The sequence below is a fragment of the Crocodylus siamensis genome, chromosome 5 (assembly GCF_052110815.1).
Source record: "Crocodylus siamensis isolate JL-2025a chromosome 5, ASM5211081v1, whole genome shotgun sequence".
In the NCBI taxonomy this organism is placed as follows: domain Eukaryota; kingdom Metazoa; phylum Chordata; order Crocodylia; family Crocodylidae; genus Crocodylus; species Crocodylus siamensis.
The window spans coordinates 198,892,606-198,919,704 of NC_143399.1; the positions used below are offsets into that span (position 1 = coordinate 198,892,606).

The following is a 27,099-nucleotide window of genomic DNA, read 5'->3' on the forward strand; positions in this document are numbered from 1 at the left end:
CAAATCTGGGGTTTTAACCCTCAAATGTGTGGGGCCAGAAACCCCCAAAACCGTGTTTTAACCCTTGAGGGGGAGGGGGCGCATATGCCCAAACTGGCTCTTAACCCCCGCGTGTGCGTGTGCCTGTCTGCGGGGAGGTGACAACAGCCAAACACGAGGGCTTTTAACCCTTGCACAGAACCGCGGCCTCCGCCCCGGATTTAACGGGGAGAGACACAACGACAGCGGCGGACAGCTCCCCGCCCATCCGGGGCTCTAGCCCTGTGGTGATGAGGGCGTGGCCGCGCCTGCGCAGTATCCCCCGGCCGGGGGGCGGAACTCGCGTTGTGGCCCCGCCCCCGGCCGTGACGCAGCGGGACGGTTGCATCACCCGTGGGGGGGGGGGGCTCCATGCCGCTGCCCGCCCTGCTCCGCCACCTCGCGCCGCGCCTGCCCCGGCCGCGCCGCCGCTGCCGCTGCCCGCTCCTGCCCCCGTTCTTGCCCCGGCCCCGCGCCGCCATGGACGGGCCCGGCGCCGCCGAGACGCTGCTGGCCCCGCTGCGCCACGCGGTCCGGCTGCAGGTAACGCCCGCACCCTGCCGCGCAGCCCGGTGCCGGCGCCGGGGGGGCCCGCAGAGCCGCGTCCGGGGGGCTGGCGGCTGCGGGGGGTCCCCTATAGCGGTGGGCTGTATAGCCCTGTGCCCCTCTAGCCGCGGGCTGCACAGGCTCTTAGCCCTGCGGAGTCCGGTCCACGTGGGGTCCCCCATAGCGGCGGGCGGGGCGGGCTCTTCTCCGCCCCATACGGTCCGGTCCACGTGGGGTCCCCTATAGCTCGGCTCTTCTCTGCCCTATAGAGCCAGGTCTGGACAGCGTGTCCCCTACAGCTCTGGCCTCTATAGGCGCCCCCGGGTCCAGGAGGTGCGTGACCCCTGCTCTCCTATAGCGCTGGTCTCTGCCCCATCCTGTGTGCCCCCTCGGGCTGGGCTGGCAGGGGGTCGTCCCCTAGACCCTGGATCCACAGGGGCTCCCTTTCTCCTACAGCGCCCTCCTCCTTCCCCCACGGCACCCGGGCTCGTGGCCTCGCTGCGGCAGGGTCCCTCTGGGGCTCGCCTTGCGGGGGGTTCTCCTGCTGTCCCGTGTCGCTGGGGCGGCGCCCGTGTTGCACGCCCCGGGCCGGGGGTCTGCGCGCTGCGGAGCCGTGTCGGCGTCTGGGGACCCTGCATCTCCATCGCCGCCGGTCTGACCCCCTGCCGTCGTGTGGCAGATTGTGTGCATGTGTGTGTGTGGGTGGGTTTGCTCCGCATCTCCTTGACGTGAGCCAGCTCCCGTTCCACTCTGCACATCCTCTGTGTGCACCCCCCATATAAGCTGTGTGTGTGAGATCTCCATGTTCCTCCCTAGGCGCATGGATTGATGGCTTTTAATTACACATCTAAAACACCTCGACGAAGGTATATTAGGAATAATCCTACAGCATGGTGCCTAGGCAGGGGAATTGCCTTGAAAAGAAAATGCTGATGGCTAGACTCTGCCGGGCTCTTATTTTTTTGAAATCCCCACCGCTCGGAAGAAATTGCCCTTTAAAACAGGAATATGCCGGTCCTCTCCCCTTCCTCCCAGCTGGCGGCTCTGGGGACGGGGGCAGAAATGTGGGGCATCCAGGGGAGCCTGGGGTGAGTGCTGTAGGGGAATCGCCTCCTGCAGTAATCATTTTAAAGGTGTCACTGTAAAAATGAGGAAGATTTTCTTTTTTCTTTTTGGGTGGTTTCTGTACCCGCTCATCCAATCCTAAGCAAGGGTAGAAGCAGTTTAATTAGACCCTGAGGAAACCTTGCCGGAGCCAGTGTGTATTTGTGTTTCGGCGCAAACGAGCGGGTGTTTCCTCCTGCAGCAGTGCCTGATGCAATAAGCCGCCGCGATCCTGGGGTGGATCCCTCTTGGCCTCGCTCTTCCGCGGGACAAAGCTGCAGCAGCATGGCCACATCCAGCGCTGCTGGGCGCTCCTCCTCTGGGCCAGGCTCATGGCTTTAATTAAATTGTATCCAGTCGGCAAACATAATTGTTTGCTTTGTTTCTCCTGTCTGAGCCCTTTTTTTTCCCTCCCCTTATCAGTCATGACAAAGAGTCGCTGCACGCTGTGGTGAGCGTGCAGTGGTTGTGCTCCATGACGAGCAGTGCGATAACCTATTCTGAATTTCCACTCCTTGCTCTGACTTTCCTCCCTGCAGCCCCCCCGCAGCCCAACCAAGACAATTTTGGTTTCCTTTTTTAAAAAAAAAAAAAATCAGATCCCTCCCTCTGCCACGTTAGCCTGGAACTACAGTTCAGCCCAGCAGCCCCCGAATGAAACTTTCCCATTTTGGTGGAAGTAGTTAACAGGAAGGAAGCAGGTCAGCACAGTCTCCAGTTTTGTTTTTTTTTTATTATTATTGGCTGGGTTGTGGAAGCTGCTCGTGCAAAGTGCACTCTGAGCTCAGCCTGTCAAGTTTTATTGTCCTCTTCTCGTATTTGAATTTGTTTGCTGTTTGACCCCCTTCTCTGTGAAGTTTTATGACTTCTATCATTCATAGGGGCTATTTTTACCCTTCTCCCCATCCTTAAAGATGAACTCCCAACTGCAAGCCTCTGTCTGCTGTGCACTCAGTAGATGTAAGCATAATGCAAAATCATGCAGTAAAAAAAGCAGGTAGATACCTGGCAGTGGAAAAGCTCGGGATTATTATGATTTTTTTTAATGAAAGAAATTACATACTAAGAAAGACGCTAAGCTTAGCGCGTTAAACTACAGAAGTGATTGAAGGTCACGCTTATTTTATATCTGGCCTCTCAACACTTCTTTAAAAATTCAGGACTCAGCTTTGCTTTTGGAAGGGAAACTCTTTCCACATTAAGAAAAGACTGTTTGCAAGCAGCCCACGCTAGAAGCAAAATCGAGTTATCGCATAGTCGGAGATGTGTGTTGTAAACCAGACCATGGGATTGGTGATGGTTTCGTGGGTCACTGATCGCAGTACACGATGGAGGGGCTGGGGGTGGAAATCCTATCTATGCAGGAGAGAAAAACCTTCCTACAACCTTCTCAAGATGATGACGGTTAATTTGTCTTTGTGGCCTTGTACCTGGATTTATCATTGATTGTGTTTGGTTCCTCCAGTGCTTTGATAGCTTGCTGTCTTGAAATAATAACCATTCTGCGTTTTGTCATCCCTCTCCAAGACCATTAGACAGACTAATAATTGTGAATTGTGGTGGTGCCTATTCAGGACACCTCAAAAAAACCCGAGTATGCACCCATACGGAGATGCACAACCGTGGCAGGGAGGTGGGGGAAAATTCACTTCGGAAACTCGAATGATCTCAAACTCTGCTGCTGTGTGCACAAGTTTCAAAGTGCCCCTGCCTCATCCGCAGCCTCGGCTTGTATCTGTGGGGTGAGCAAAGTCCGGGGAGATGGTCTCTGGGCCGGACGTCCAGAGCAGAATCCTTATCTCCAACTCTCGTCTCTTCTTCCTCCAGGGGGAACTAGTAAGAAAGTTGAAAGAGGAGAAAGCTCCCCAGGTGGACGTAGACAGAGCTGTAGCAGAGCTCAAAGCTCGGAAGAAGACCCTAGAAGCCAAGGTAAGCATCAGAGTTAATTCCAGGTCCCAGAGAGTTTCCTGGGAGCCTCCTTGAAATGTTATCAGCTCACCATGTTGTTAAATATGGACCTGCAGGCTTAGAGGGTTATAACTAGTAGCTGTTGTATTGGTGGAATCGCAGAGAGCTTCTGTAAAAGGTTAATATATGCTCAAGAGATCCCAGGTAGATGCCATGCCCCCCCACTCCGGCTACAGATGAAGGCAAACCCTCCCAAAATCCATACCAATCTGACCTTGGGATTAAATTCCTTCCTGGCCCTAAATCTGGCATTGGTCTGATGCGGAGTGGAGGGGCAAAACCCTCTGGCTGGGAGCCTTCACCTTTAAATCCTGGCACACCCCAGTCAAAACCCCCAGCCTTGGTTGCAGCCACCACCCAGGGCCTCTGCAGAAGATTTAAAAAAGACCCCCCGACACGTGTAGTAGCAAAGATGGGGTAGGCAGCAGGGGTCTGCCCTTCCAGCCCCATGTGGCAACCAGCAAAGCCCAAAAGCATAGCGAATATCCATAGCAGAACATAGGTGTAGGTTCTTGTACAGTAGTACAAATATACCTAGATCATCCCCGTTCTTGTCTTGAACACCTCCGGTGACAGAGCCTCCACAGCTTCCCACGGCCGTCTGTTCCACCGCCTCGCTGCTCTAACAGTGAAGAAGTTTCTCTTGATATCCAATCTGCTGAAACCTGTTTTCTTCATATCTTTGATAATTCCTGATGTCATCAATGGGCTATTTCATCCCTTGCCTCTTTTCAGTAAACTGGTTAATTACCGAGGAAAGCTACAACTTACCAAGCAGTCACTAGACACCTGATTTTTTAGTTATTTTAAAGAAATGCATTTTTTGTCTGTCTTATGGATAAGAACTCGTATCACTAAAAGGATCATTTTTGTCTTTTTTTTAAATCCAGTGTATATGTCTCTTTTTGTTTACTTTGCAAGAGGCAAGGATTTTTGTGGGTGATATCTTTTACCGCACCAACTGCAGGCTTGGGATAGACTTAGACAACCTTTTGGATATCACAGTGCCATTTCTCAGGCTTCCTCGGCTTTGTTGACTTTGGCACTTCTTTCAGCGCGGACAGTGTGAATCGAGCGGGTCACTTTTTTTGCTTGTACTTAGTCTCACCTTCAAGGTCCTTGTACAGTGTTTAGGCTTCAGACTCGGCAGTGAGGATGTTTTCATTTTATGTAACTTAACAAAGATTTTCAAAATGTTTCACTGTTTTCTCATTTTAAAATTGAGGACCAAATATATGGCGCCTCCCTATTTTTTTTATTTTTTATTTATTTATTTATTTATTTTTACCAGATGCAACTCTTCTCTGAAAGGTGACTTAAGTGAAACTGTGGGGTTCTGGGTTTAGTATGCAATTTTTGAATCAAATTTTGCTCAGTGTACAGAAGGGACAAAAACCTCTCTATTTTTACAATAGCTAGTTCCCTAAACTTACCTTTAGATTTGTGGGCGAGCAGGGAACTCTGTCCTCTGTGTCACCCTAGAGCTGCCAAAAGAGGAGAAAGGAGGTGAGGGGGAATCCATAGGGAAATTCTCGGTTATATTTGTGCAGTCTCATTGCCCTCAGGGATATTGTTCATAAAACAAAGGCAAAACTCACCCTCATGTTTGGAACCTGATTATCCATTGGAGCACCTGAATCAAATCCAGCTCCTTCTGCTAGAGCTGCAAAGTCAGCCGGGGTGTTTCTCATGTCCGTGGTTCTTGACGAAGTAAGAAGATGCCATTTACTTAGTCACTGTTCAGTGTAGATCCATGTATTATAACCCAGGATTTGGTTATGACGAGTCTCATCTGCAGTGACTGACTCGTGAAATGTGTTTGCTGGTGATGTCTCACAGTTCTTGCAGACTTCATGCAGAGAAGCAGTGAGTCAGGTTAGAGTCTTAGCATCCCCTTCAACCACACCTTATTCATGGGAAGAAGGCAGGGCAGAGGCTAGGTGGCAGTTTCACAATTTGTGTGGGTTTTATCTATCTTATTCTGGGATGACCTTGCAACAGCAGCCTGTGTTCTCATGAGCGCCAGTCTCCATTATTGTAATTCCCTTCTGGCAAAGCTTCCTGCAGTGCATTGTCATCGCTTGCAACTCGTGCAGATTGCAGCAGGCGGCATGCTGGCTGCCACGAGCCTCTGTGGTCATATGACATTGGTCCTTTGACATCTGTGTTGGTTACTTATAAAGGGGAAGTGTGGTGCTAAGTGAGCACTGCTATCGTCTCAGCCAGTAGCCGGCACCCTTTCCAAGCCATATGCTGGGACAACCCCGCCCCAGTCTGACACGGATGGGTCAGGGAGTGTGGGGAGGGACTTTGACCGCACGTCAGTGGCCGTGGGCCTTGCCCTCCCCACTGTACTGGGGCCAGGCAGTGCGGAGCTGCACCCGTGCCACCACGGCTCCCCTCCTGCAGCACCCCCAGCTGTGTCCAATGCAGCTTCCCTGCTGCATGGTCCCAGTGCAGGTGCGGACACAGGAAAAAACTGCCACAGCCAGAAGGCCATCTACGAGCCGTATGTTGCCAGTCCCTTTTCTAAGCTATTAATGTTTAGGACGTGTCTGTGGTTTGGATTTTCCTTTGATCAGTGGATGAGCTTAAGCAGACCAGCAGGTGAACAAGCCACCAGCTCTGGTGCGTAGAACTTCCCCGGACAGCTACCCAGAGCTTCCCGCCCAAAGTTGTAAAAGCACTTTCTGAAACCCAGCGGTTAGGAGAGGCTCCATTTCTTCCACTTAATCCCTGTAACGCAGCCAGCTCTGCAGTCCTCTTGACCGGGACCGCACATGGGTTCCTGAGGATACAGTCTGTGTCCCCCTTTATTCATAGCCAGTTTCCATCAGTCCGTCTCAGTGTCATTTCCTTCTTGCCCTTCTCTCCCTGAAAAATCCTGGTAGTTTTCAGAGTTGATTGATTGACACTCTTAGAGAGTGACTTTCTTAATTTACATGTAAAAGCTTTTGTTCTGGTGCTGCCTACTTTTTTTTTTTATTATTATTCAGAGCAGTGGCCTTGTATCTTATACAAATTCACTCATGCCAACGGGAGCTGCAGATGCTCAGTATCTCTGGAAATCAGGCTGCTTTTGTAGCTGAAAGGTAGTAACACAATCAATGGAGACGCAGCAGGTGGGACTTGGGATAGGAATCCATTTATAGGTCGCGAGCCTGAAGTGCCCTTGCAGTTGTTTTCAACAAATGTAGGTATTTGTTGGGCGCAGCTTGTTCAGAAAGTGTGTTGACAATAATTGCCTAAAACGGGAATGGGTGAAATAACATCTAGTGCATGTGTCCTAAAGTCAGCTGTTGATTTCTATTACTAATGTCACACTACAGTACTTGGATAAAATACTCGCAGCTGTATTTGCTCTCTCTGTTTGACTTCAAGGAATGAGGCAATGGACACCATATGGAACACTTTCCTAGATTTCAGTTGGTGCTACAATTAGATTTTTTTTTTTTTTTTTTTTTTTAGTACCTTTAGCCTTTATTGTGTTTTACAGCATCCCACAGGTCTCAGAGGGAGAGTGCTTTAGAAATAGTTATTTTTGTACATGTGGTTAAGTAGGTTTCCTTGATGGATCACAGGAAGGATGCTTTATTATCAGAAACCTTCCAGTGAATTTCTGCTTTTCAGAACTTGGCAGACTCAGTGTTCTTGCACACGATGCCAGAATCCAGCATTTGACCAGTCATTACAGCAGTAAGGCATGTCAGTCCCAATTCAAACCCTTCAGCCTGGGAGGTGAGCAGCCTAGCTGAGTGCCAGCTTAGGCGTTTTGAAAATGCCTTTTGCAGGTCACTTTGACCAGAAGCAAGGATTCATTTTCCTGTTAATGCCTGGATCCATTATGTATTTTCTCTCTGCTTGTTACAGGAACTGGCTTTGCAACCCAAAGATGATATTGTGGACAGATCTAAGATGGAAGATACCTTGAAACGGAGATTTTTCTATGATCAGGCTTTTTCTATTTATGGAGGTAATGGCTTACACCAATTGCATCTAAATCCCATTAGGGTAAAGTCTGTGTCTTCTCAAATGTTTTCTGAAGTGCTTTGCTCGGTCCTAATGCTATCTTAATGGTGTTGTGAAACATGGCTGGGTTTCTAGAAAGTTGGCTTTAAATAATCTCCTCCTTTCTCTTTCAGATCTTGGGCTTGAGCTTTTTTTTGTGCTTTCTGAATGCAGAGATGTAGGCCAGAGAGTGAATGTCAGCTGTATGGGGAATCTAAAGGAAATAGGCTGCCTGGGAACCTTTTGAAAACTGGGCGTTCATGTTACTTCCTCATCTGTGCCACTTCAAAAAAAATCTGATTTAACCCTTGTGCCGGGCACTGGTCAGCAGCAACAAGGGCTGGGTTCAAATTTCAGGGTACCCAAAAGGTTTTTTTTACTGTGGTTCAAGCTCCCACCTAGAAACCTGGGATCATGAATTTGGCTGGGGTGCCAACATAAACAAAATCCCTTCCTTGCAAGCAGTATAAACACAAAAGGACAAATTTATTAGAGCAAAGAAAACACCAAATGCAGTTTAAACACTCTTAACTACAAGGTACAGTCTCTAATTTACAGTCTCCCCCTCTCTTGGGGGGGACTCACCCAAAGGGTTAATTCTCGATGCCTGCACCCCTATACCTGCCACAGCATCAGGTTGGACGGGGGGTCCACACCAGAGGGTCTTATGAGCTGTTCCTTGGGGTTTGCTGCGCCTCAGGGACCTGCTAGTGAGCACTGGTCCTTCTGCAACGCAAGGGGCCCCTTGTTGCTCCCTGGGAAGCTGTAGGGCGCTGATCTCCACTCCTGTGTGGTGGCTTTGAGGGAGTGACTGCGGCTTCAGTCAGCATACTGCCGTCTCAGAAATCCTAATCCCAATCTGCCCAGCTGCTTCATCTGGGCAGAATAGCTGCAAAGAACTCAAAGAGGAGCCAGGCCTGTCCTGCCATGGGGCCTGCTACACCGCTAGGCTGAGACAAAGAAGCTGCTAATGCAACCAGAAGAGTCGGGCCTGTTTGTACCAGGGCCCAGAATAGAGCAAGGCACAGCCACACAGCTAGACTGAGATGCAAGAAACTGCAATGGCATCAAAGAGCCAGGCTTCAGTCCTGGCCCAAATTTGTCCCAGGGATAGATACTCACATGGTGTCATCCCACTCAAAAGAAAAGGGGGGCGGGGGAGAGGAGAGGAGCCCAAACTTTGAGACAGACTCTTTCTCCCTTTACCCCAGATTTCCCCTCCACATAGCTCCAGCTCACTCCCCCATCCCTCCCCATGGGGAGCAGTTTTCTCCATTTTTTTGGTTTGTTTGTTTGTTTCAAGGGCCAAATCAGTTCCAAATTCTATTGGGCAAAACCCAGTAGTCAGCTCCAAGTTTCAAATGAGCAGAGCTCAGTCATTCAGGTCCATGTGTCTCTACCACTAGGCAATTATCCCCCTTCCCAGGCTCATTAGTGGGTGCATCTGTGTGTGCAGTTAATGGGACTGAATATATTCTGGCTCAATTTGAGCTCCAGTAACTAATCCTAACATCACTGTCTACACGTGTTTAAGCACAGTAATTTACTGGAGTGCCAGATAGTCCCATCAGATCCAAGTGGTATCTGGCAGCACGGTAAATTAGTCTATTGCACCCTAATTACCATGCGCATGTAGACGGTGGTGTTTTACTGTTCAGTAAATTAGCCTGCTGTGCAGTAAAGCATCTTGTGTAAACATGCCTCCTCTGGGGCTTCAGATGCTCCCCAAATCTATGGCCAACATCTTACGTGCAAGCCCAGGGACCCTGGGTTTCTGATGCCCTCTAGTCTCATTTGCTCTTAGCCAAAAGGCCAGGGAGCAAGCCAGGGGGAAGGCAAGAAAGCAAATCCCTCATTACTGCAGAATTGTGCAGTTGAGTCTCCTGCATCTGGAGAAACTCTCAGAGGTCAGCAAGCCCAGAGTGCAAGGGACAAGCCTCACCCCTGGAAAACCACTTCTTACCACACAAGAGGCCTGGTGATCATGGTATTTCCCCTGCCAGGTTCTCCAGCTCCCAGTACAGCTGTCTAGCTCTGCAGCTTCCTCAGCTGCAGCTGGAAGACTCCTATGTACCTTGGCATAACATCACCCCAAGTTTTCCAGTTGGGGATTGCCATGCTTCCAGTGTCTGTATTGTCCAATTAATTTAAACGAAAACTGCCCGGTCTAGTTGATCAAGCTCAGGATCTGCTCTGCCCTGCTGCTATCAGAGTGAAACCAACAGCAGGCTGGAGTCCAAAATAAAAGCCACAGGTTTCACAGCACTGCACGGGGCATTTTTGGCCTCTGTGCTCAGACAGCACGTTCCTCCTCAGTTTACCCAAGACCAGAATGCATCAGATACAAAGACATAATCATATTTAAACTACAACAGTATACACAAGAACACACTTTGCAATACAAACAAAATACCCAGCAACGTGAAACTAGAACATCTTTGCAGGGCAAAATGGTTTGTACATTTTGTGTGCGTTACGCTGAGATTTCATGGATGAGCTTAATGTTAACAGGTTGCTTAGATATCACACCCTGCTGTAAACTTCAGATCTTCATACTCTGGCCATGGTCAAAGAGTTGTATTAAAGCAGTGGACAAACTGATTTTTAAACTTTTTCAAAGAATTATGTTCAGAACTCATTTGCTTATAATAGAGCAGTCTGTTGGGGTGTTTCCTATTTGACTTCAGAATCTGAATTGCATCTTCTGTGTGGTATTTACTGGCCTGTGGGTCAGACCTTTTTCTTTCTGTTCTCTATTACTGTAACAGTGTTTTCTCTTCCTTTTCAATCTACATTTTAAACTGATGGTTGTAGGATACACAGCTGTTACAATAATCATTTGCTCTTGGAACAAATTATCCCACTTTTCTTTGTATTTGGCTCCCTCCTTCGATTTTCTTTTCCACCTAACCTGCCAGCAATCATTTGTTGGTGGAGGAAATATGGTGTATAAAATTATAGGAAAATATAAGTCTTTTTATTGGAGGCTTTTGCTATAGTTTGATCACTTTTCCCTGTCTGAGTGAAGTATGGAAACCATTCCCTCAATCCTTTTAAGTGCTGAGTTCTGCCCGCTTCTAGCAGTCTGCATGTTCATCTGCTACACTGCAGGTGTGCTAAGGCAATGGAACACGTTTCATTCTTGTTAGTCGTCATAGCTAGTCTTTCATACTCAATTAATAACTCCAGAGTGACCCCCATGGAGTGGAACTTTGGAATGGGCGGGCAAAATTTATATGCAAGTGATTATGTGACCCCTATTTTTATCTCTCTCACAGGTGTTAGTGGCCTTTATGACTTTGGGCCTGTTGGATGTGCTTTGAAGAACAACATTATCCAAGCCTGGAGGCAGCACTTTATCCAGGAGGAGCAGATCCTAGAGATAGACTGCACCATGCTCACCCCAGAGCCAGTCCTGAAGTAAGCATGGACGTTTCTTTCTGTAGGGGGTGTTTATTTCTGGAAGTGCTAGACTATTTTTCACAGGCTTCTTTACAAATAATCACAGGGACATGAGACTAGGTCCCCTGCATTTGCTGGCACATTAGTCTGTTGCAGTACAGACTAATTAGGTGTCTGTAGTCAGGCAGGTAACTGGAAACTTCAAACAACAAGCCTGTAAAGGTGAGTAGGTACAGTGAGCAGATACTTATTTTAGATATACACATGGGCCCTGTTAATGTAATACCTGAGCACTAGGGATGTAAATACCGATTTAAAAAAAAAAAAATTCCTTTAATGTGTTGTAATTACAGTGGTTAAACAGTTAATTGGTATGACAACTGCAGGCTTGGCTGGTGTGGGGCTGCTCTGGCTCAGCCTGCAGGGAGCCCCTGCTCAGACTGGCAGGGCACTTCTACCCTCCCAGTGTGCAGCGGGGACTCGGGGCTGTTGGGTGTGCTTTGAAGAACAGCATTATCCAAGCCTGGCAGCATTCTCACATTCACAGTCCATCCAAGCCTCTGCACGAGCCAGGCAGGTGAGTCCTCTCCAGGCTGTGGAGCGGGGCATGCTGTGGGGCTGAGCTGCAGGGTTGGGGGAGCGGCCTCACATCCCCTCTACCTCCACTTTGCCCCTCCCAGGCCTTGCAGCTACCACAGGTCCAGCTGGGGGCTGGGCCCCCGGCAGCCGCAGCAACAGAAGGTGCCGCATCCGTTTGGGGACGAGCAATGACTGCAAAAAGCGGCCTCTGACTTGCACGCTTCCCGGAGAGGGAGCTGAGCTGCTTTCCTTTTGGACAGCAGAGGAAGGGGAAGAGAGAGGGGAAGAGAAACTAGAACCTAATAGCTAGGCTCTGCTGATCCCAGTGCAGCTGCTTGCAGCTCCCCCGCTGCCTGCTGCGAGCAGCCCAAGCTCTGTGGTGGTTGGCGGGGGCCTGCCTGGAGCCTGGGCTGCTCATGGCAGGCGGAGGCTGCAAGCACTTGCACCGGGGTCTACAGAGCCTAGCTATAGGTACTAGTCCCCCCTCTTCCTCACTCCTCCCTCCCACCTGCCTTGCTGCCTTCCAGTTCCTGCTGGAGCATTGCACAGCTTCACTTTCCCCTTCTGCTCTGCCAGACTGTGCCCTGCTCTGTGCTAAATGATAATGGGTAAACTATAGCTGGTTATCCCTGGATTATCAGTTAAATGTTTAACTGTTCACATTGCTACTGAGCACCTCACAATCTTTATCCTCAGCAATGGTGTAAGGTAGGGCAGTGCTGTTATCCACATTTTACAGATGAGAAACAGGCACAGAAAGGCTCAAAGTAGCCTGCCCATGATCTTGATACATAGGAGATAATGGACCCTCTGGATCATCCTCACCTTCCATGTAGAAGAGAGCTGCAAGGCAGTAATGTCCACGTAGCTTGATCAGTTGTTTCAGCCCTGACTTACATGGAGCACCGCAGATGGTGAGGGTGCAAAGCAGCTTGCATACCCTGCCCATCTTAGGATTCTTTGCTAAGAGTGCCAGCAAGGGGGCTGAGTGTTGGTGGATTTTATGAATTGCGTGCTTACCCACTAGAAACTCAACCAAGACCAGGAAGTTGCTTTGGGTTGCTGTGTAAGTCATCAGATGGTAAAGGCTTTCTTCCAACACCAGCTTGGGTCAAACTTGAATTGGTGAGAGAGGAGGTGGTGGTGGGTGGGGGATGGGGGAGTTATAACCACCTGTACCACTGACTTCCCCTCACCGTTGGATCCTTAGTGTGCTCCAGTAATGAGTTGGCGAGCAAGGGAGATAACATGCCACTATTTAGTCGACTCGGAGCATGAGCCTTAAAATGAGGAAGTACCCATCTTTTCTGAAGGATCAGGATGGTCACAAATGATTGCTACTTAATATAAACTGTAAATTGAAGGAAGAATGAATCTGCATTTTTAGATCCTTGATTTGGAGGGTAGCTCCGTAATGTCAGTCTGCTGTGGGCTGACATACTACGCTTTTGCTGTTCAGTGGTAAAGTTTTGTGAATCTAAATGTGGTTTCTCCTATTCTAGGACCTCTGGCCACGTAGACAAGTTTGCTGACTTCATGGTAAAAGACGTGAAGAGTGGGGAGTGCTTTCGTGCTGATCATCTCTTGAAAGGTGCGTTTCCTGTTGGGAAACCAGTGCTGGCTGAGAGATCCTTGTCAGCAGTTTATGCACTGTCAGGGAATATGTCCTGCTTTACAAAGGGATAGAAGAGATTAGATGTTAACTTGCAAGAGATTTACTAGCGGTTGTTCAGCACAGGTGACATTCTTCCCAATGACTAAGACAACTACCCCATTTAAATGTTATATTCAAATCTTAACCGATGCATGAGACCTTTGCATTAGAGTAACCTTTATTCGGTAGTGATAACAAAATCAGAATTCTGTTTTTATATTAAAATTTATCTTTTCAGGTCCCTGTATGTGCTAAGATCATGTGATGCAGCGGTCTAGTCAGTTTTCTTTCCTGACAAATGTAGTCCCTCAACACCATGCTTCAGACTGATCAAGTTGGCTTTAGATAAAACCTGCATTTTTTTTCTCGGGTCTCTCATTACACTGAATACTGATTCAGTTATAGAACACCGTCGCCCCTCTCACAGAGAAGTCTGTTATAAAGTTATTTGAGCTTAATAGGCCCAGAATTTGGTTTGCTTGGGGTATATTGAATGTGCGCGCTAAGCATTTTCTCAGGGCTGGAAAGTCCATGCAGTACTTTTTCCATTGATTATGTCTTTTTGTTCAGGAATCCTAGCAATGACAGTGGGAACAGGCCTGCTTCTTACCCAGCACCTTGCCAAACAAAATGTTCATAGTCTGGCTCATGCCAGGTGGGCTTCCAGTGTTTTACTTGGAGAGTATTCTGTGGTTTAATAAATATAATATATATATTTTAAAAAAGCCTTTAGAAAGTAGTCTTTATAATATTTAACTTAATTTTTCTCTTACTTAGTTTCATAGTTGGTAGGGTCAGAAGGGACCTGAGCAGATCAACAAGTATGACCCTCTGCCATGGGCAGGAAAGAGTGCTGGGGTCAAACAACTCTAGCAAGGTGATTGTCTAGCCTCCTTTTGAAGACCCCCCCCCCCACCCAGGGTAGGAGCCAGCACCACTTCCCTAGGTAATTGGTTCCAGCTCCTAGCCACCCTGACAGTGAAGTAACGCCTCCTGATGTCTAGCCTGAACCTACTCTCAGTCAGCTTATGGCCGTTATTCCTTGTAACTCCCAGTAGTGCTCGGGGGAACAGGGACTCTCCCATAGCGTGCTGGTCCCCCTTGGTAAGTTTGTAGGTAGCCACCAGATCCCCTCTCAGCCGCCTTTTGTGGAGGCTGAACAGGTTCAGGTCCCGCAGCCTCTCCTCATAGGGCCTGCCCTGCTGCCCCCTGATCATGCGAGTGGCCTCCTCTGGACCCTCTCCATGCTGTCCACATCCCTCCTGAAGTGCGGCGCCCAGAACTGGACGCGGTACTCCAGCTGCGGCCTGACCAGTGCCGCATCGAGGGGGAGGATCACCTCCTTGGACCTGCTCGTGATGCATCTGTGGATGCACGACAAGGTGTGGTTAGGCTTCCTTTATGGACCATACCAGCACAGAGTTGCTCTAGCAGTTCCACAAAGGGAATCACTTACTGTCACAATGAACTAATGGATTGAATATTTTGCCCAAGCGATGGAGATCTGTGCTTTGGAGTTGGAGAACCTGGACATACTGCCCACTGATGATCTGCCCCAAGAAAGCGTGTTAGACTTCAAAAAGAGAGCCCTGCAATAATGAATGAGTTCATCTGTAGGTGCAAACACAAAATTGAAGGACAGCCTTTTCCGGTAGGGAAACAGAATTCACTTTCAAGCTTCTTATCTATTACTAATACTGGGTTTAAAATACATGGAAGGAAAGGATTGCAAAGGTAATACTTGGTATATACTGAAATTGGGTTGCTCATCAGGAAACTAGATAAAGAGACTGTTTTCTCCCTCTGGCGTGTTATATGACAAACTAGAAATGTTGATCTGGATTTTCAACTATTGTATATCTGCATCAGTCCACTGACTTCTGTGAGTACACTGATTGACTCTAGCTGGCCTGCTGAATGTCCTCTGGGAATGCACACATGCATTTACATATGCTGTATAGCTCTTCGGATTATTTTAGGGTGAGAATGGTTCAGTGTCTTTGCTCAACAATGTCCTCTGATTCGTTTCTTCCTGTGCTTGCAGCTCACTTGCAGAAGCTGATGTCTGACAAGAAATGTACAGCTGAGAAGAAGGCAGAAATGGAAAATGTCTTAACACAGGTCAGTGTGAACAGGGTTGGCTGAAAACTTGATGGCAAAAGGTGACGTGATGGAAATGTCCTAGACTGACTCAAAAGAGAAGGAGTAAAAAATTATCCCTGTATACAAGGGAAGTTGCACTTCAGAGGGACTTGGGTCAGGTGGATGCTAGGTTGCAGTTCTGTCCCTGGAGCTCCTTTGCTCTGCTCTTTGAGTGAGGAGCGCTCCATCTCAGATTGAGCCTTTACCATGTGCAAAGCTCAGCCATCTTAGCATGATGCAAAGGGCAAAAGATACTCAAAAAAGGAGATATTTTAAGCAATAGCTATATTGGATCAAAACATGTAGATAGGCTTCTGCTGTTACACTCTTGGGACTTGTGCCTCTGTATAAAATTCCCAGTGTGGATTTCTTTGTTTACCACTAGAATGGCTTGTGCTAAAGGCTGACATTCCTGGGCATCTGTACAGAGAGATCTGCCTTCATTTTGTTGTTCTTAGAGCACTTTCCCATAACCTTTAGGGTAAGTACTTCCAAAGCCACATGCGGAGCAGATTGCGTGCTCAGAGAGGGTACTGGCACACGACTACAAACAAAAACCTAGCAGCTAGAGTACTGTATTCCATTGTAGAGCTGCCATCAATAGCATTTCCACAGTATGGCACTGAACTTTGCCCGCTTTTTACAGTAGTTTATATTAAGGGAACTCTCCTACAGTACTGCTGCCCCTTGCTGTATTGGGAAGTAAATAATAACGCTGGTGCTGCTCTTGCAGCTTCGGGAACGTACATGGGTTCTTTGCATCCCATTTTGGAGTCTCTCTGATATGTTAAAGGTGGAAAAGCTCTGTTCAATCATAAGGTCTTCTAGGTTTTCACTGGCGAGGAGAATCACTCTGATAGAGGATATGCCCAGTATGGAAGAGCTGTGCAGCTCATTTTAATCTAGTGTCTCTTCCTGACTTATGAGAGGGGAGGAAGTAGTGTCTTGAGGGGTTGGCACTGTTGAATCCATGCAAGCCCCTGGTCAACAAATTGCTGTTAAGACAAGTGGGCAAGCTTTTAGCTATAACTTCCCTACAGTTGCAGCCTGCTTCTCTACTGAAGATTTCCTCTGCAGCATGGTGAGGTTTCAAGATACGTTACACATGGAGGTGTCTAACATTGCTTTAGGCCTTATGCACGAGGTCATTACTGGAGTAGGAAAAGGAAAGGGAGCAAAATGCAACACATTATAGAAATGCTGCCTGGCTTCTTTCTACTCTCTCCCCATGGCCCTTATTTTTCTGCATTCCAGCTGTTCCCAAGGTCTGACTGGAATGTGTGGAAAAGAGCGGCTGTGGCAACCTAGACACGCTCTTCTACTGCTTCGCACCCACTCTCCTCCTGGGAGACAGCCCTTCTGCACAGATGGCAGACCTTGAAAGGCCCCGTGCTGTGCCTTAGTCACAAACTCACAGTGTTAAAGCTGGCCCATCATCTTCCAGTATATGTTCTGCCATTTGTGCTTCACACTTTAGCCACCTCCCAACTTAAATGCTGGGATAAAATCTAACAGCAGGCTCCTGCAGCTTGCATTTAGGAAGGCCAGTGGTGCAAATCAGTGCTGTGTTTACTCTGATAATGGAAATAACTGTCCTTGTATCTTCCTGTTAGCTGGACAACTATGGTCAGCAAGAGCTTACAGATCTGTTTGTGAATTACAACGTGAAGTCTCCTATAACAGGGAATGACCTGTCCCCACCTGTGTCTTTCAACCTGATGTTCAAGACCTCTATTGGGCCTGGGGGAAACATGCCAGGGTAGGTAGCAACTTCTGTTCTTGGTCATGAGTTTTCCACGCTCAGGATTCAAAACATACTGGATTTCATCTTATGTACCCTGCAGTTCTTTCCTACTTGATATTGTCCCTGGGCTGCTGTTGGAAGTTCAAGACTGCAGGAGCCCCTGTAGCTTTTGCTTTCGTGCTTGTTTGAGGTTGGCAAGGGTTGGTGGATGTTGACTTCCCGTGTTGCATTAAGGATCGCAGCTCGGGGTTCTTCCAGATGTGTGCAGCCTGGTGTCTTGCTTCCATGTATGAAAATGTCATTGTTCGACTGGTGGTCATGATCTCTGTGGGTATGGAGGAGAGAACTTGCCACATGGTGACATTGCACAGAACAGCTGTCCATTGTAAGATTAATTGCACGGTGCACGTTGCCATCTTGCAAGTATGATGGCTGCCAACATAGCCAGTATGCCTGGGACTCGGAGCGAAACACGTGTTCTGGTGCAGCTTGAACACAAGGCTGTTGAATTGGGCACAGAAGCAGATCTGGAGGGGGTGCTTGCTGGTAGGTTACGTGAGCCCTGGCATCAGAAGCCTTAAGACAGCTTAGAGAAAGATGGTGCCTAGCCCAGTCTGTGCGCATCTTTCTTTAGGCGAGTCTTAACTTGCTGTGGGGTTTGCAAGGTGGTGAAGCAACTCCAGCACCAACCTCTACATATGCAAACACCAGAGGGGCACATGAGTCCCTGAATCGCTAGGAAAAAAGCTACAATGAATAGTTACTAGAGTGTTTCCTGCCTTGCTGGAGACTAAACACAGCCTCTTTCTGAGATGGGAAAGTCTCACTAGACCATGTAGTCCAACCTCTTGTGTGTCCTGGACCAATATATTTCACCCAAATAGCATGCATCAAGGCCAGGGTCTTTGATCAAGTGAGAAAGTTCCATTATTGCATGCTGCTCAAGGGAAAATGAGTCTTTTAAAGCTCTGGTTTCCTATGGGATGCTGCTTTTTTGGCTTCTGTTGAGCCTGTTGCCATAAGGTTTTGTGCCTGCAATAAGAGTTGTGATGAAAAGAGGAAGTTGAGTTTGTGCTGAGACCATTTGTTTTGTCTGTGTACCTTCCCCCACTCATTTTTTGTCATTGTCTTTCCCTTCAGTTATCTGAGGCCAGAAACTGCACAGGGAATTTTCCTCAACTTCAAGCGTCTATTGGAATTCAATCAAGGCAAACTGCCCTTTGCTGCTGCCCAGATTGGAAACTCTTTCAGAAATGAGATCTCACCCCGTTCAGGCCTCATTAGAGTCAGGTACTGTGACTTTCCTTCCCCTCCAGAATATCCAGCAAATGATCGGCTGCATTGGTGAAAATCCAAGCTCCCTCTTGCTTCAGTGTTATACATGTTTTCTTCTCCTACCTGCTGCTCCTGTTGAGTGGCTTCTAAAGGGCTCTAAACAGTTGCACAGAAAATAGTTGAAGTTCCCCAATGAGGACTATCTAGGGGTCATCTTCACTCGCTGTATACTTGTGTTAGCATGGCTGTATTGGTGAGAGGTGGCCTTTGACTGCCAAAGCTGTGCCAGCAAAAGTACCTAGTTTGGATGCACTTCTGTTTGCAAAACTGCACTTATCCTAATATAAAATGTTTTGGTTGTTGTGGTGGGGTTGCAGTGGCTTTATTATATCCTTGTGGAGTGCAGTTTTGCAAGTATAGCTGGGTCTATGCAAAGAGCCTTTTGCTGGCATACTTAATTCCTGTAAATAAACTATACTCTTGAATCTGTGCCCACATTTTCAACTCTTAAGGAGAAACCACCCCCATCAAACATACTCTTACAAGAGGGCAGTCTTTATATAGAGTGAATATAAGAGTTCTTTTTTTTTTTTAACTCTAACTTTAGTCTCAAACTTTTTAGAAGAAATATTTCGTTTTCAGGTGTCTTGTTTGAAGGAACGTGGCAATATGCTGCTGTAGCACTCTTACCATAGACACTGCCTGTGTAGCAAAACCCTAACTTCAAAACACTGACAAGTTTTCATTCTTAATACAAATTCTTGGCACCAAAACAGAGTTAGACCTTGGAACAGAATTTGTCTCTCAGGTTGGTAGATCTTCTGACAAGGAACAGGTAGGGGCTGTATATCTTGGATAAGATGTATAACACGTTGGTCCTGGGGTGGCTCTGCAACTGTGCCTGCTCTGCCCCTAAGGCACCTTTCTGTCTTGCCTGCGATGGCTTGATGGAAATGATGATTAATAGGGGGTGCCCATGGACCTGTGTGTGGCCCCAGTTCCACCGAACACCACTAGGGTCCCTCACTAGTCGTCAGCCCCCTCGCTGGGCCTTATGAGTCAGGTGTGCTTGGCAGGGCACCCAGAGCCTTAAGGGCTAATTGTGTGGCTCCGAATCCTGCCCTACACCATGCCCCAGGCCTTGCAGGTGTTACTGTAACGTTGTTCTCTCTGGGGCTTTAGCCTCCACAGCCTCCGCCCCTTTACTTTCTCTAGGCCCATTGCATTGGACCTGGCCTTGAGGCACTAGCTTCAATCTGTCCTCTCCAATCGCTGAGCCCCTGGCCCCTGTTTGCCAGGCCCCTGGACCCTCTTTGACTGTGCCCTTGCACTCTGTCCCTCTCTGGGCTCAACAATAGCTTGGGCCTTAAGCCTACCCCTGGGAGGGCTCAAGGCTACCCTGTGCATCCCTGGGTGGAGCTCCTTTTCCCGCAGCTGTTAGGGAGCGACTCCCTTGCCAGCCCCAGCCTTGGGCTTGTGTTTCCAGGGCCCTGCCTATGTCCTGGCTGCCTGCAGGGGTGCCTGCTAATTACCCCAATAGCCTGTTGCCCTGGCAGCCTGCAGCTGCTGCTTAGCCTGCAGGGCTCCCTGGCTGATCTTAAAGTAACAGGGAGCCCCAGGCTCTCTCTTATAAATGCCACAGGGCCTCCTCCTTCCCCATGGTACCTGAGTTTCCTTAAACTTCAGTGGGTGGAGAGACTATATGGTTAAAGACCACCGTGAGGAGTTTACCCTTCAGCTGATCACTTTAGGATGGAAGTGGCTTGTTTGCTCGGCAGTGAAAAAGTAACCAACCCATTTCGCCTTACTAGCGAGTGACTCCATCTCCGTCTATGTAGCATGCCTGCTTCTTTTGTAGATTTGACATCCCAGCTCACATTCATGTGGAGCGTACTCTGATCTTATGAACTCCTCTTGTACTAGATTCCTGGTGTCGTTACTCTGCCCACACACATCGCTATTTGCTATAAAACTGGTGACTGATTAGCAAAGTGCCATAAGTACCAACAACAGTGTGGTGACATTTTTGGCGCTTAGATATCTCATTGGGGTTTCCTCAGCTTTTTCATGCTCTGTCACATGAGTTAACTGGCAATTTGTCACTGAAACCCTTTTTCCAATAGAACATAAATTATAGGCTTCTGGCACATTTATAGGAAATTGTGCTATTATTCTATCACAGAAAATTATATCTTGATGTTGTGACAAACTTAATGATTATACAAAGCACTCTCTTCCCCCCCCCCCCTCGAGTTCTTATCAAGCTAATTTAGTGTAAAGCAATTCAGGCAGTGAGACTAAGAAAGGTCCAATATATAAATGTGTGTGTTAAACCAAGATTGTGAAATGGCATGTCATGGTTGAAATAATAAGTCTGCTACGTGATGGTAGATAATGTGTCAGTTGTCTGAGTCTTTATTAGAGTTAAACACAACCTCTGAAAAGATTGTAAGATCCATCTCTAGGAAAATAAAGCCAGTGTTTTTTCCAGCACAAATGCCTAAGGTTGAGGCACCTGAATAGCAGGTTTGGCTTTTACAGCTGTGCAGCATCTGGAAATTCCATTCAAGTCAATGGGAGATGTAGGTGCTAACTACTGTTAGTAATCAGGCTAGATAGGCCCATAAATGTATGTAGCCAAGTAAGAAAATGAAATAAGTAAACTCGTTAGGAGCTGGTAGGTCTGAGTCCTGGAAAATCCCACGCTTTTAAGTGTCTCTTGCTCATGTAAGGTGGAAAAATGCTGGAGCTTCCACTATTTCATGATTAAAAATGTGTTAATGGGGCTGTTCCCAGCTTTCCATAAAGAAATTGGTATCGAGCACAAGGACGTTGCTTGGACGGGAGACGTCCAAGGGACACACAGGTGACTTAGGAAAGGGGTTAGGGTATTTCAATAAATCGTGTTCTTCTCTCCGCGGCACCAGGGCAGTGCAGAGCTTGCAGCAGCAAAGAGCTGTGTGGCCCCGCTGTGCCCTGCAGCTCTGGGTTGCACCGGCTGGGCTGTGGAGGCCCCAGGGGAGGGCAGCAGGGCAGGAAGCCCGGGCCCGCAGTGGGCAGCCCACCCCCACCCTGCGCACAGATCTGGGGGGGGGGTCCCCCCTTTCCCCTAGGAGCGTGCACAGTCGTGGGGAACCACCCCCCTGCCCAAGGCCGCAGCAGGCAGTTTGGGGGAGCTGGGCTACACCCCACTGCAGCCTCTTGCTGGGGGCTGTGGACTCTGGTCCTGGCCACGTAGCCCTGGCAGCTGGGGGTCCCCTTTGGCGGGGCTATGGGGGAAGTGAGGGGTACCAGCAGGGCCAGGGGGGCTGTGGGGCACTTTTTATTTTAATCACAGATTTTGGGGTTTATATCAGAGAATTCAGTTGTTTGGTTATTTTTTTAATTGAGGGGGGGAACCAGGATCCCTAGTTATAAATCAGCAGTCTGCATTTACCGGACTAACCATACTCAATATGAAAGTGGGGTAAGTTTTTCCTGGGAAGAGGGTGAAAACACTGAAAGTTCGTTAACACCCAAGTGTGTCCGTCTGTGTCCTGCTTAGGGAGTTTACCATGGCAGAAATCGAGCACTTTGTGGATCCCAACGAGAAGCAGCACCCCAAGTTCCAAAACGTGGCAGATCTCCGCATCCTCCTCTACTCTTCCAAAGCCCAGGTCAGTGGGCAGTCTGCCCACATGATGTGTCTGGGAGATGCTGTTGAGCAGGTAATGTCGCACGGCCATTTACGACTTGAATTTTACAGTCTGCTCCTCACGTTAGAGTCCCATCTGTTGTATGGGTGTAAATCTTAGTCCCCGTGTGCGCGTCTGCGTGAGCGTGCATGTGCGGTTTGCGGTGCTGCAATCTTTGTGTGCTGCACACGCACGCGTTTGCTGTTTGTTGGGTTTTTTTGACACCAGGAAATCCCAGGGGCATGCCCAGGGACGGATATGTGCCACTGCTATTTGTTCCGAGGGAAATGCAAGTTCCTGCCTGGGGACATGCACCATGTGTCCTGGTATAACGGAAGTCAAGATCAGGCCCTTACTAGTAAAGAAGGGAGGCACCGTCTCACTCCAAGTACCCACACAGGTGTAATTTTACTTCATTGTGCTCCGGTCCCTTACCTTACAAGATGGCAAGAAATTATTCTTTCAAAATGAAGTGTCTGTCTTTCTTGATACAAAAAATATCAGCTCTGATGCTGTGGGACTTAACTTACTGGTCTTTTTCTCATCTCTCCAGGGTGTAATCAATAACTCAGTTTTAGGTTACTTCATCGGCAGAATCTACCTCTTCCTTGTAAAGGTTGGCATATCCCCAGACAAACTGCGCTTCCGACAGCATATGGAGAATGAGATGGCTCATTACGCCTGTGACTGCTGGGATGCAGAATCCAAAACCTCATATGTAAGTAACAAGGTTAAACCCAGCAGCTGGAGTTTGGGTGATAGGTCGTACTTTCTCCAAATGCTTCCTAGCCTGGCATAAAGAAGGCAGGACTCCTTAATCATGTCAAGCCTGTATTCAAAGGGGAAGTTAAATATGCTGGTTGTCCTTTGGCTTTACATTGTAACTCTCAACTACAATGTTGTTACACTAGAGTTCTACCTGTGCCTGGTAGTAAGATGTATGTCATGGAAAGGCCTTGTGTAAGCTGATCTTACGTGGATAAATTTTACCTTAATTAAGAGGAGAAGGGGGCCACTGCCTTTCAGCTTGTGTATTCCTGTGCCACTGGTACAGAAGGATACGTGCGGCTGGAGAAATGTTCTTAAGGCAGTTTCCTTCCTGCTCCTTCCTGCTGGGACGGCTATTGTTGGGGCTCTTTTCCCAGGCTCAGTCCCTTCCTGCTGTGCTCCTCCATTGCTGGAAGTAAAATAACTTTCTGACTTTGCGACTGTGTACACTCTGCAGACATCAGACAGACAAAAGGAGAAAAGCAATCTTAAGCACCTTCCTTTTCAGTGAGCTAGCTGGAAGCTTGCTAGGGGTATGGCAGGGCCTTATTGCCCTCCCCCCACCACCCACACTTCCCCATTCTCCAGTTACTTATTTTTAGAGAGCTTATTGCTACACCTAAGAATCTGGAGGGTTTATATTGGTCGGGGTGAGAACTGAGTGGTGGCATCTCAGGGGTCTCGCTTACGAGTGAGTTAGATAGGGCTGGGAAGCCTCACCTGGCAGGGCATTAGGATTGACCCACAAAGCTGAAATTGGATGGGAGAAGAGTGGAGTTTTTCCCATGAGTCAGGTCTACTTTCTCACCCTGGCTTAGCCTAAGAGGCCAGAGCTACGGTGCACTACAAACTGCTGCAACTACTTTGGAGCTGAATTACAAAAGGGACCAAAAAGTCCAATGGGATTGCAGCAGACACTACAAAGTCTGTCTAGGGCAGATCCCTGTCTCTGGAATTGCTGATAGCAAGAAGGCCAAATGGGACATAGGGGATGTTTTCAGACTCGGAGGTAAAGGCAAGGAGAACTCTTAGCAGGCTTAGGGCTTAGATGGTTCAATCAGGAGGCATTTGTCTTATTTCCAGGCTGGGTATGAACTTCTGGGTTTGGCTGTCCGTGGAAAGAAATGCTTCAGCGTTCTGTTAACTGTGTTGCATCCACTAGCTCCTAAGCAGGTCTCTGACCTTTCTGAAGTGGCAAATTGTCTATCCCAAGCTCAACAAGTAATAAAAGCCCCAGAGATGCCCAGTTACTTATCTGTGGTACGCACACTTGAATATGAAGGCAAAGAAAGGGAGAGGCAGGCCAGATTCTTAGCTGAAGCAAGGCTAGCTAGTGTCACCTGCTTCGGTGGAAAACATGGCCCTGCGTGAACATGCACAGGGTGGGCTGTTTCCTCTTGAAGCGAGTTGATCCTTCAGATGGAGGCGCTGCTTATGATAACTGAGCTAATTGGGTAGAAAATTGGCCTGGGGAACATAGAGGGTTTAAGAGTGAATAAACACGCTTGATGGTTAAATGAACAAAGAGAGAGAGATGATAAAAGCTGCTGCTCTTGTTTTTCTAGGGGTGGATTGAGATTGTTGGTTGTGCTGATCGCTCTTGCTATGACCTCTCCTGCCACGCCAGGGCCACCAAAGTTCCTCTTGTAGCCGAGAAGCCTCTGAAAGAACCCATATCCTTCTCGAGTACTACACGTCTTCCTAACAGCCGTGCAGACCTGGCATCAAGCTGCCCCCCTGAACAGGACAGCTCCAAAGTTAGACCTCCATATGGCTCCATAGGTTAAGTCAGGATGCTCACAGCAGTGTCAGTAATGCCTGTAGGACAGGCCCAGCAAAGATTTGAGCACATGAGTAGCTTAGCTTAGGAAATACAGCGTGAAAATGGACTAACTTCTGTTCCTTGGCTTCTTGCCTTCTGTTTGTTTCAGGATCCACTTTAATCTCTTAGCCATACATTGCATAAATGATTCATTTTTCTTGAAGAGCATGGCTCAGATGTGGTAACTCAGTATCTGGAGCTACCACAGTTGGTGTCTCATTTGCGCTGATCTAAAGAGCGCAGATGACAGGACTTGTTCCAGTTATTTGTGACTATATATGCCGATACATAGTATTTATAGGGATAACTTATTCCTTTAGAGGCAAATGCATTAAACCAGCAGGAGCCAATAACTAAATTTAATGAGACCGTGCAATCCCAAGTTTTTTGGTCCTGACATTATTTATTTGTTGCATAGAGTGACTGTCTGAATGCGGTGTTCTCTGGTCTCAAATACCTTAACTACTCTGTACAAAACAGTTAATGTTGTTCAATTCGAGGCAAATAAGGGAGCCATTGGCAAGGCTTACAAGAAGGATGCAAAGCTGGTGCTAGAATATCTTTCCATCTGTGATGAGTGTTACATCTCCGAGATGGAGAAGCTGCTGAATGAGAAAGGGTAAGAAAGTTTTCACCAGTGCTGCTGACCTCCCTTGGTTGAGAATGAGTGAGTATGTGCATGTGTGTTAAATAGTTTCCCTCATCAATCATTTTTTGTCAGGAATACCCCAAGTGCGGCTTGATTAAACTGCAGCTACTTTCAGTAACTGCTGGTGACAACTTGATCGCTGGTAGGGTTCAGGCTATGAACCAACAAGCAGTTCCTGAGTATCCCTGAAGATACAGTTATATAAAGACATATAAACATAATATTTTTATGCTTTGGTTTTTAAAGTAGATGCATTCTCCCAAGCAAATCCCTCTTTTGCACTTTTTAGCAGTCGGTGCTAGTGACTTCCCTGAGCACGGGGTCTTGATTAGCTTGCCAGAATTGGCTGGTGTTGACAGGAAGTGAAACATTACTTTTAAAACGTGGTCCCCCATTTCTCTGACAGGCTGCTACTATTGTGTGGTAGAAGGTCATCTTTTGTGCAGGTAAAGGCAGCAGCGATCAGTCTGAATTCAGGTTTCATTTGGGTGACTGTTACGCTGGAACATGGAGGCAATGGGCAGAACTGTTTAGTGCAAAGGGATGAATTAGGATTTCCTCCCAGTCCATCCAAAGAAGCGTTGTGTTATTTCCAAGTAGTTTTATCATCTTGAACAATCTGTTGCTTCTAAATCGTTTGAAACTAGGCAAAGAGCAGTAGGGAATAATGGGTGTATTGTACAGTGCGTGCTTAGCTTTGCACTTTGTCAGTACTGGTGACACTTTCTTCTAAAAGTCACTGCAAAAGTAACAAAGTGGAGAAAAAAGCACTGTTATACGGCATTCAAACCAGGCTTTGTGAAAGGGAGAAACTGTCAGCTGATGCACTCATCCGACAGGAATCCAAGCAGAAGAACATTAGCCTAATAACTTCAACTAATCAGTTCGGAGAAGGCAATATGGGGCCAGATCCTACTTCCCATATTAGAGGATGAAGTGCCACCCTGCTCGAGTCCCTGAGAACCTGCTAATGTAATAGCTGGGTGGGTCTTTCTCTTCACTGTGCTTTTGTGACTTAGTTTTAAAGCCGGGCCAGCAGCATGGTAAAAAAAATAAAATAAAATAGACGCAGTAATAGGTTTTTTAGGAACTGCAGCAGGGTGAAACAAGATCACAATTAAGTACCTATGTTTACTCTGGCACCAGAGAGGTGCAATGGGATCTAGTAGGCTTGTGTTTGAAATTGGGTACACTGATTGTGTATAATAGTTGTGTGCTCCAGATTTACTTTTATGCCCCTCGTCAGAATGTGCCTCCATAAACTCATCCGGACACTGTGTCTAAATGAAGACATTTGCCCTTTAATAAATTCTTGCCTTCGTGTGGGAAGCTCCTTGGCTGAATCATCAGGTGGGGTGCATTGACAACATCAGCATGCTGATGCCTCTGTGGTTAGTCCTGTTTTGTGGATAATTGTATTTATGTGAACCTTTTATGTTGGTGGTTGTGTCAAAAATGCAGCCAAGCTAGCATAACAGAAGCAATTTGCTAGCAGGAAATCTAGTGAACCTCCCCAAGTCATGAACTGGATTTTTAAAGCTGTGTTAACTTCTGCCTAAGTAAAGACTGATGTTTTCAGCCTTTAAATGGTTGCAGATATTTTTTTTTTTTTGGTTAATTTTTCTGAGACGGCTACATCCCAAGCTCTATATGTAAGTGAAGAAATAGGTGTTTGGCCTGCCCACTTAATTTAGGAAGCTTTAACAAATCAGCTTTTGGAGTGTGAATTGGTAGTGAGTTTTTGAA

General features: G+C 47.5%; 1 protein-coding gene and 1 pseudogene across 1 annotated transcript in view; one reads left to right on the plus strand and one right to left on the minus strand.

The window, feature by feature from the left end:
• The first annotated feature begins 357 nt into the window (after positions 1-357).
• Positions 358-27,099, plus strand: part of GARS1 (glycyl-tRNA synthetase 1) — a 34,387-nt gene continuing 7,645 nt past the window's right edge. The window contains exons 1-12 of the mRNA XM_090047811.1: positions 358-561; positions 3,496-3,597; positions 7,507-7,609; positions 10,923-11,064; positions 13,128-13,216; positions 15,324-15,400; positions 17,035-17,180; positions 18,306-18,455; positions 21,985-22,147; positions 22,668-22,832; positions 24,448-24,555; positions 25,178-25,323. Coding sequence (XP_089903937.1) covers positions 391-561; positions 3,496-3,597; positions 7,507-7,609; positions 10,923-11,064; positions 13,128-13,216; positions 15,324-15,400; positions 17,035-17,180; positions 18,306-18,455; positions 21,985-22,147; positions 22,668-22,832; positions 24,448-24,555; positions 25,178-25,323 — 1,562 coding nt within the window. The 5' untranslated portion in view covers positions 358-390. The remainder of the gene's footprint in view (positions 562-3,495; positions 3,598-7,506; positions 7,610-10,922; positions 11,065-13,127; positions 13,217-15,323; positions 15,401-17,034; positions 17,181-18,305; positions 18,456-21,984; positions 22,148-22,667; positions 22,833-24,447; positions 24,556-25,177; positions 25,324-27,099) is intronic.
• LOC149865126 (U1 spliceosomal RNA) lies at positions 9,471-9,652 on the minus strand (annotated as a pseudogene).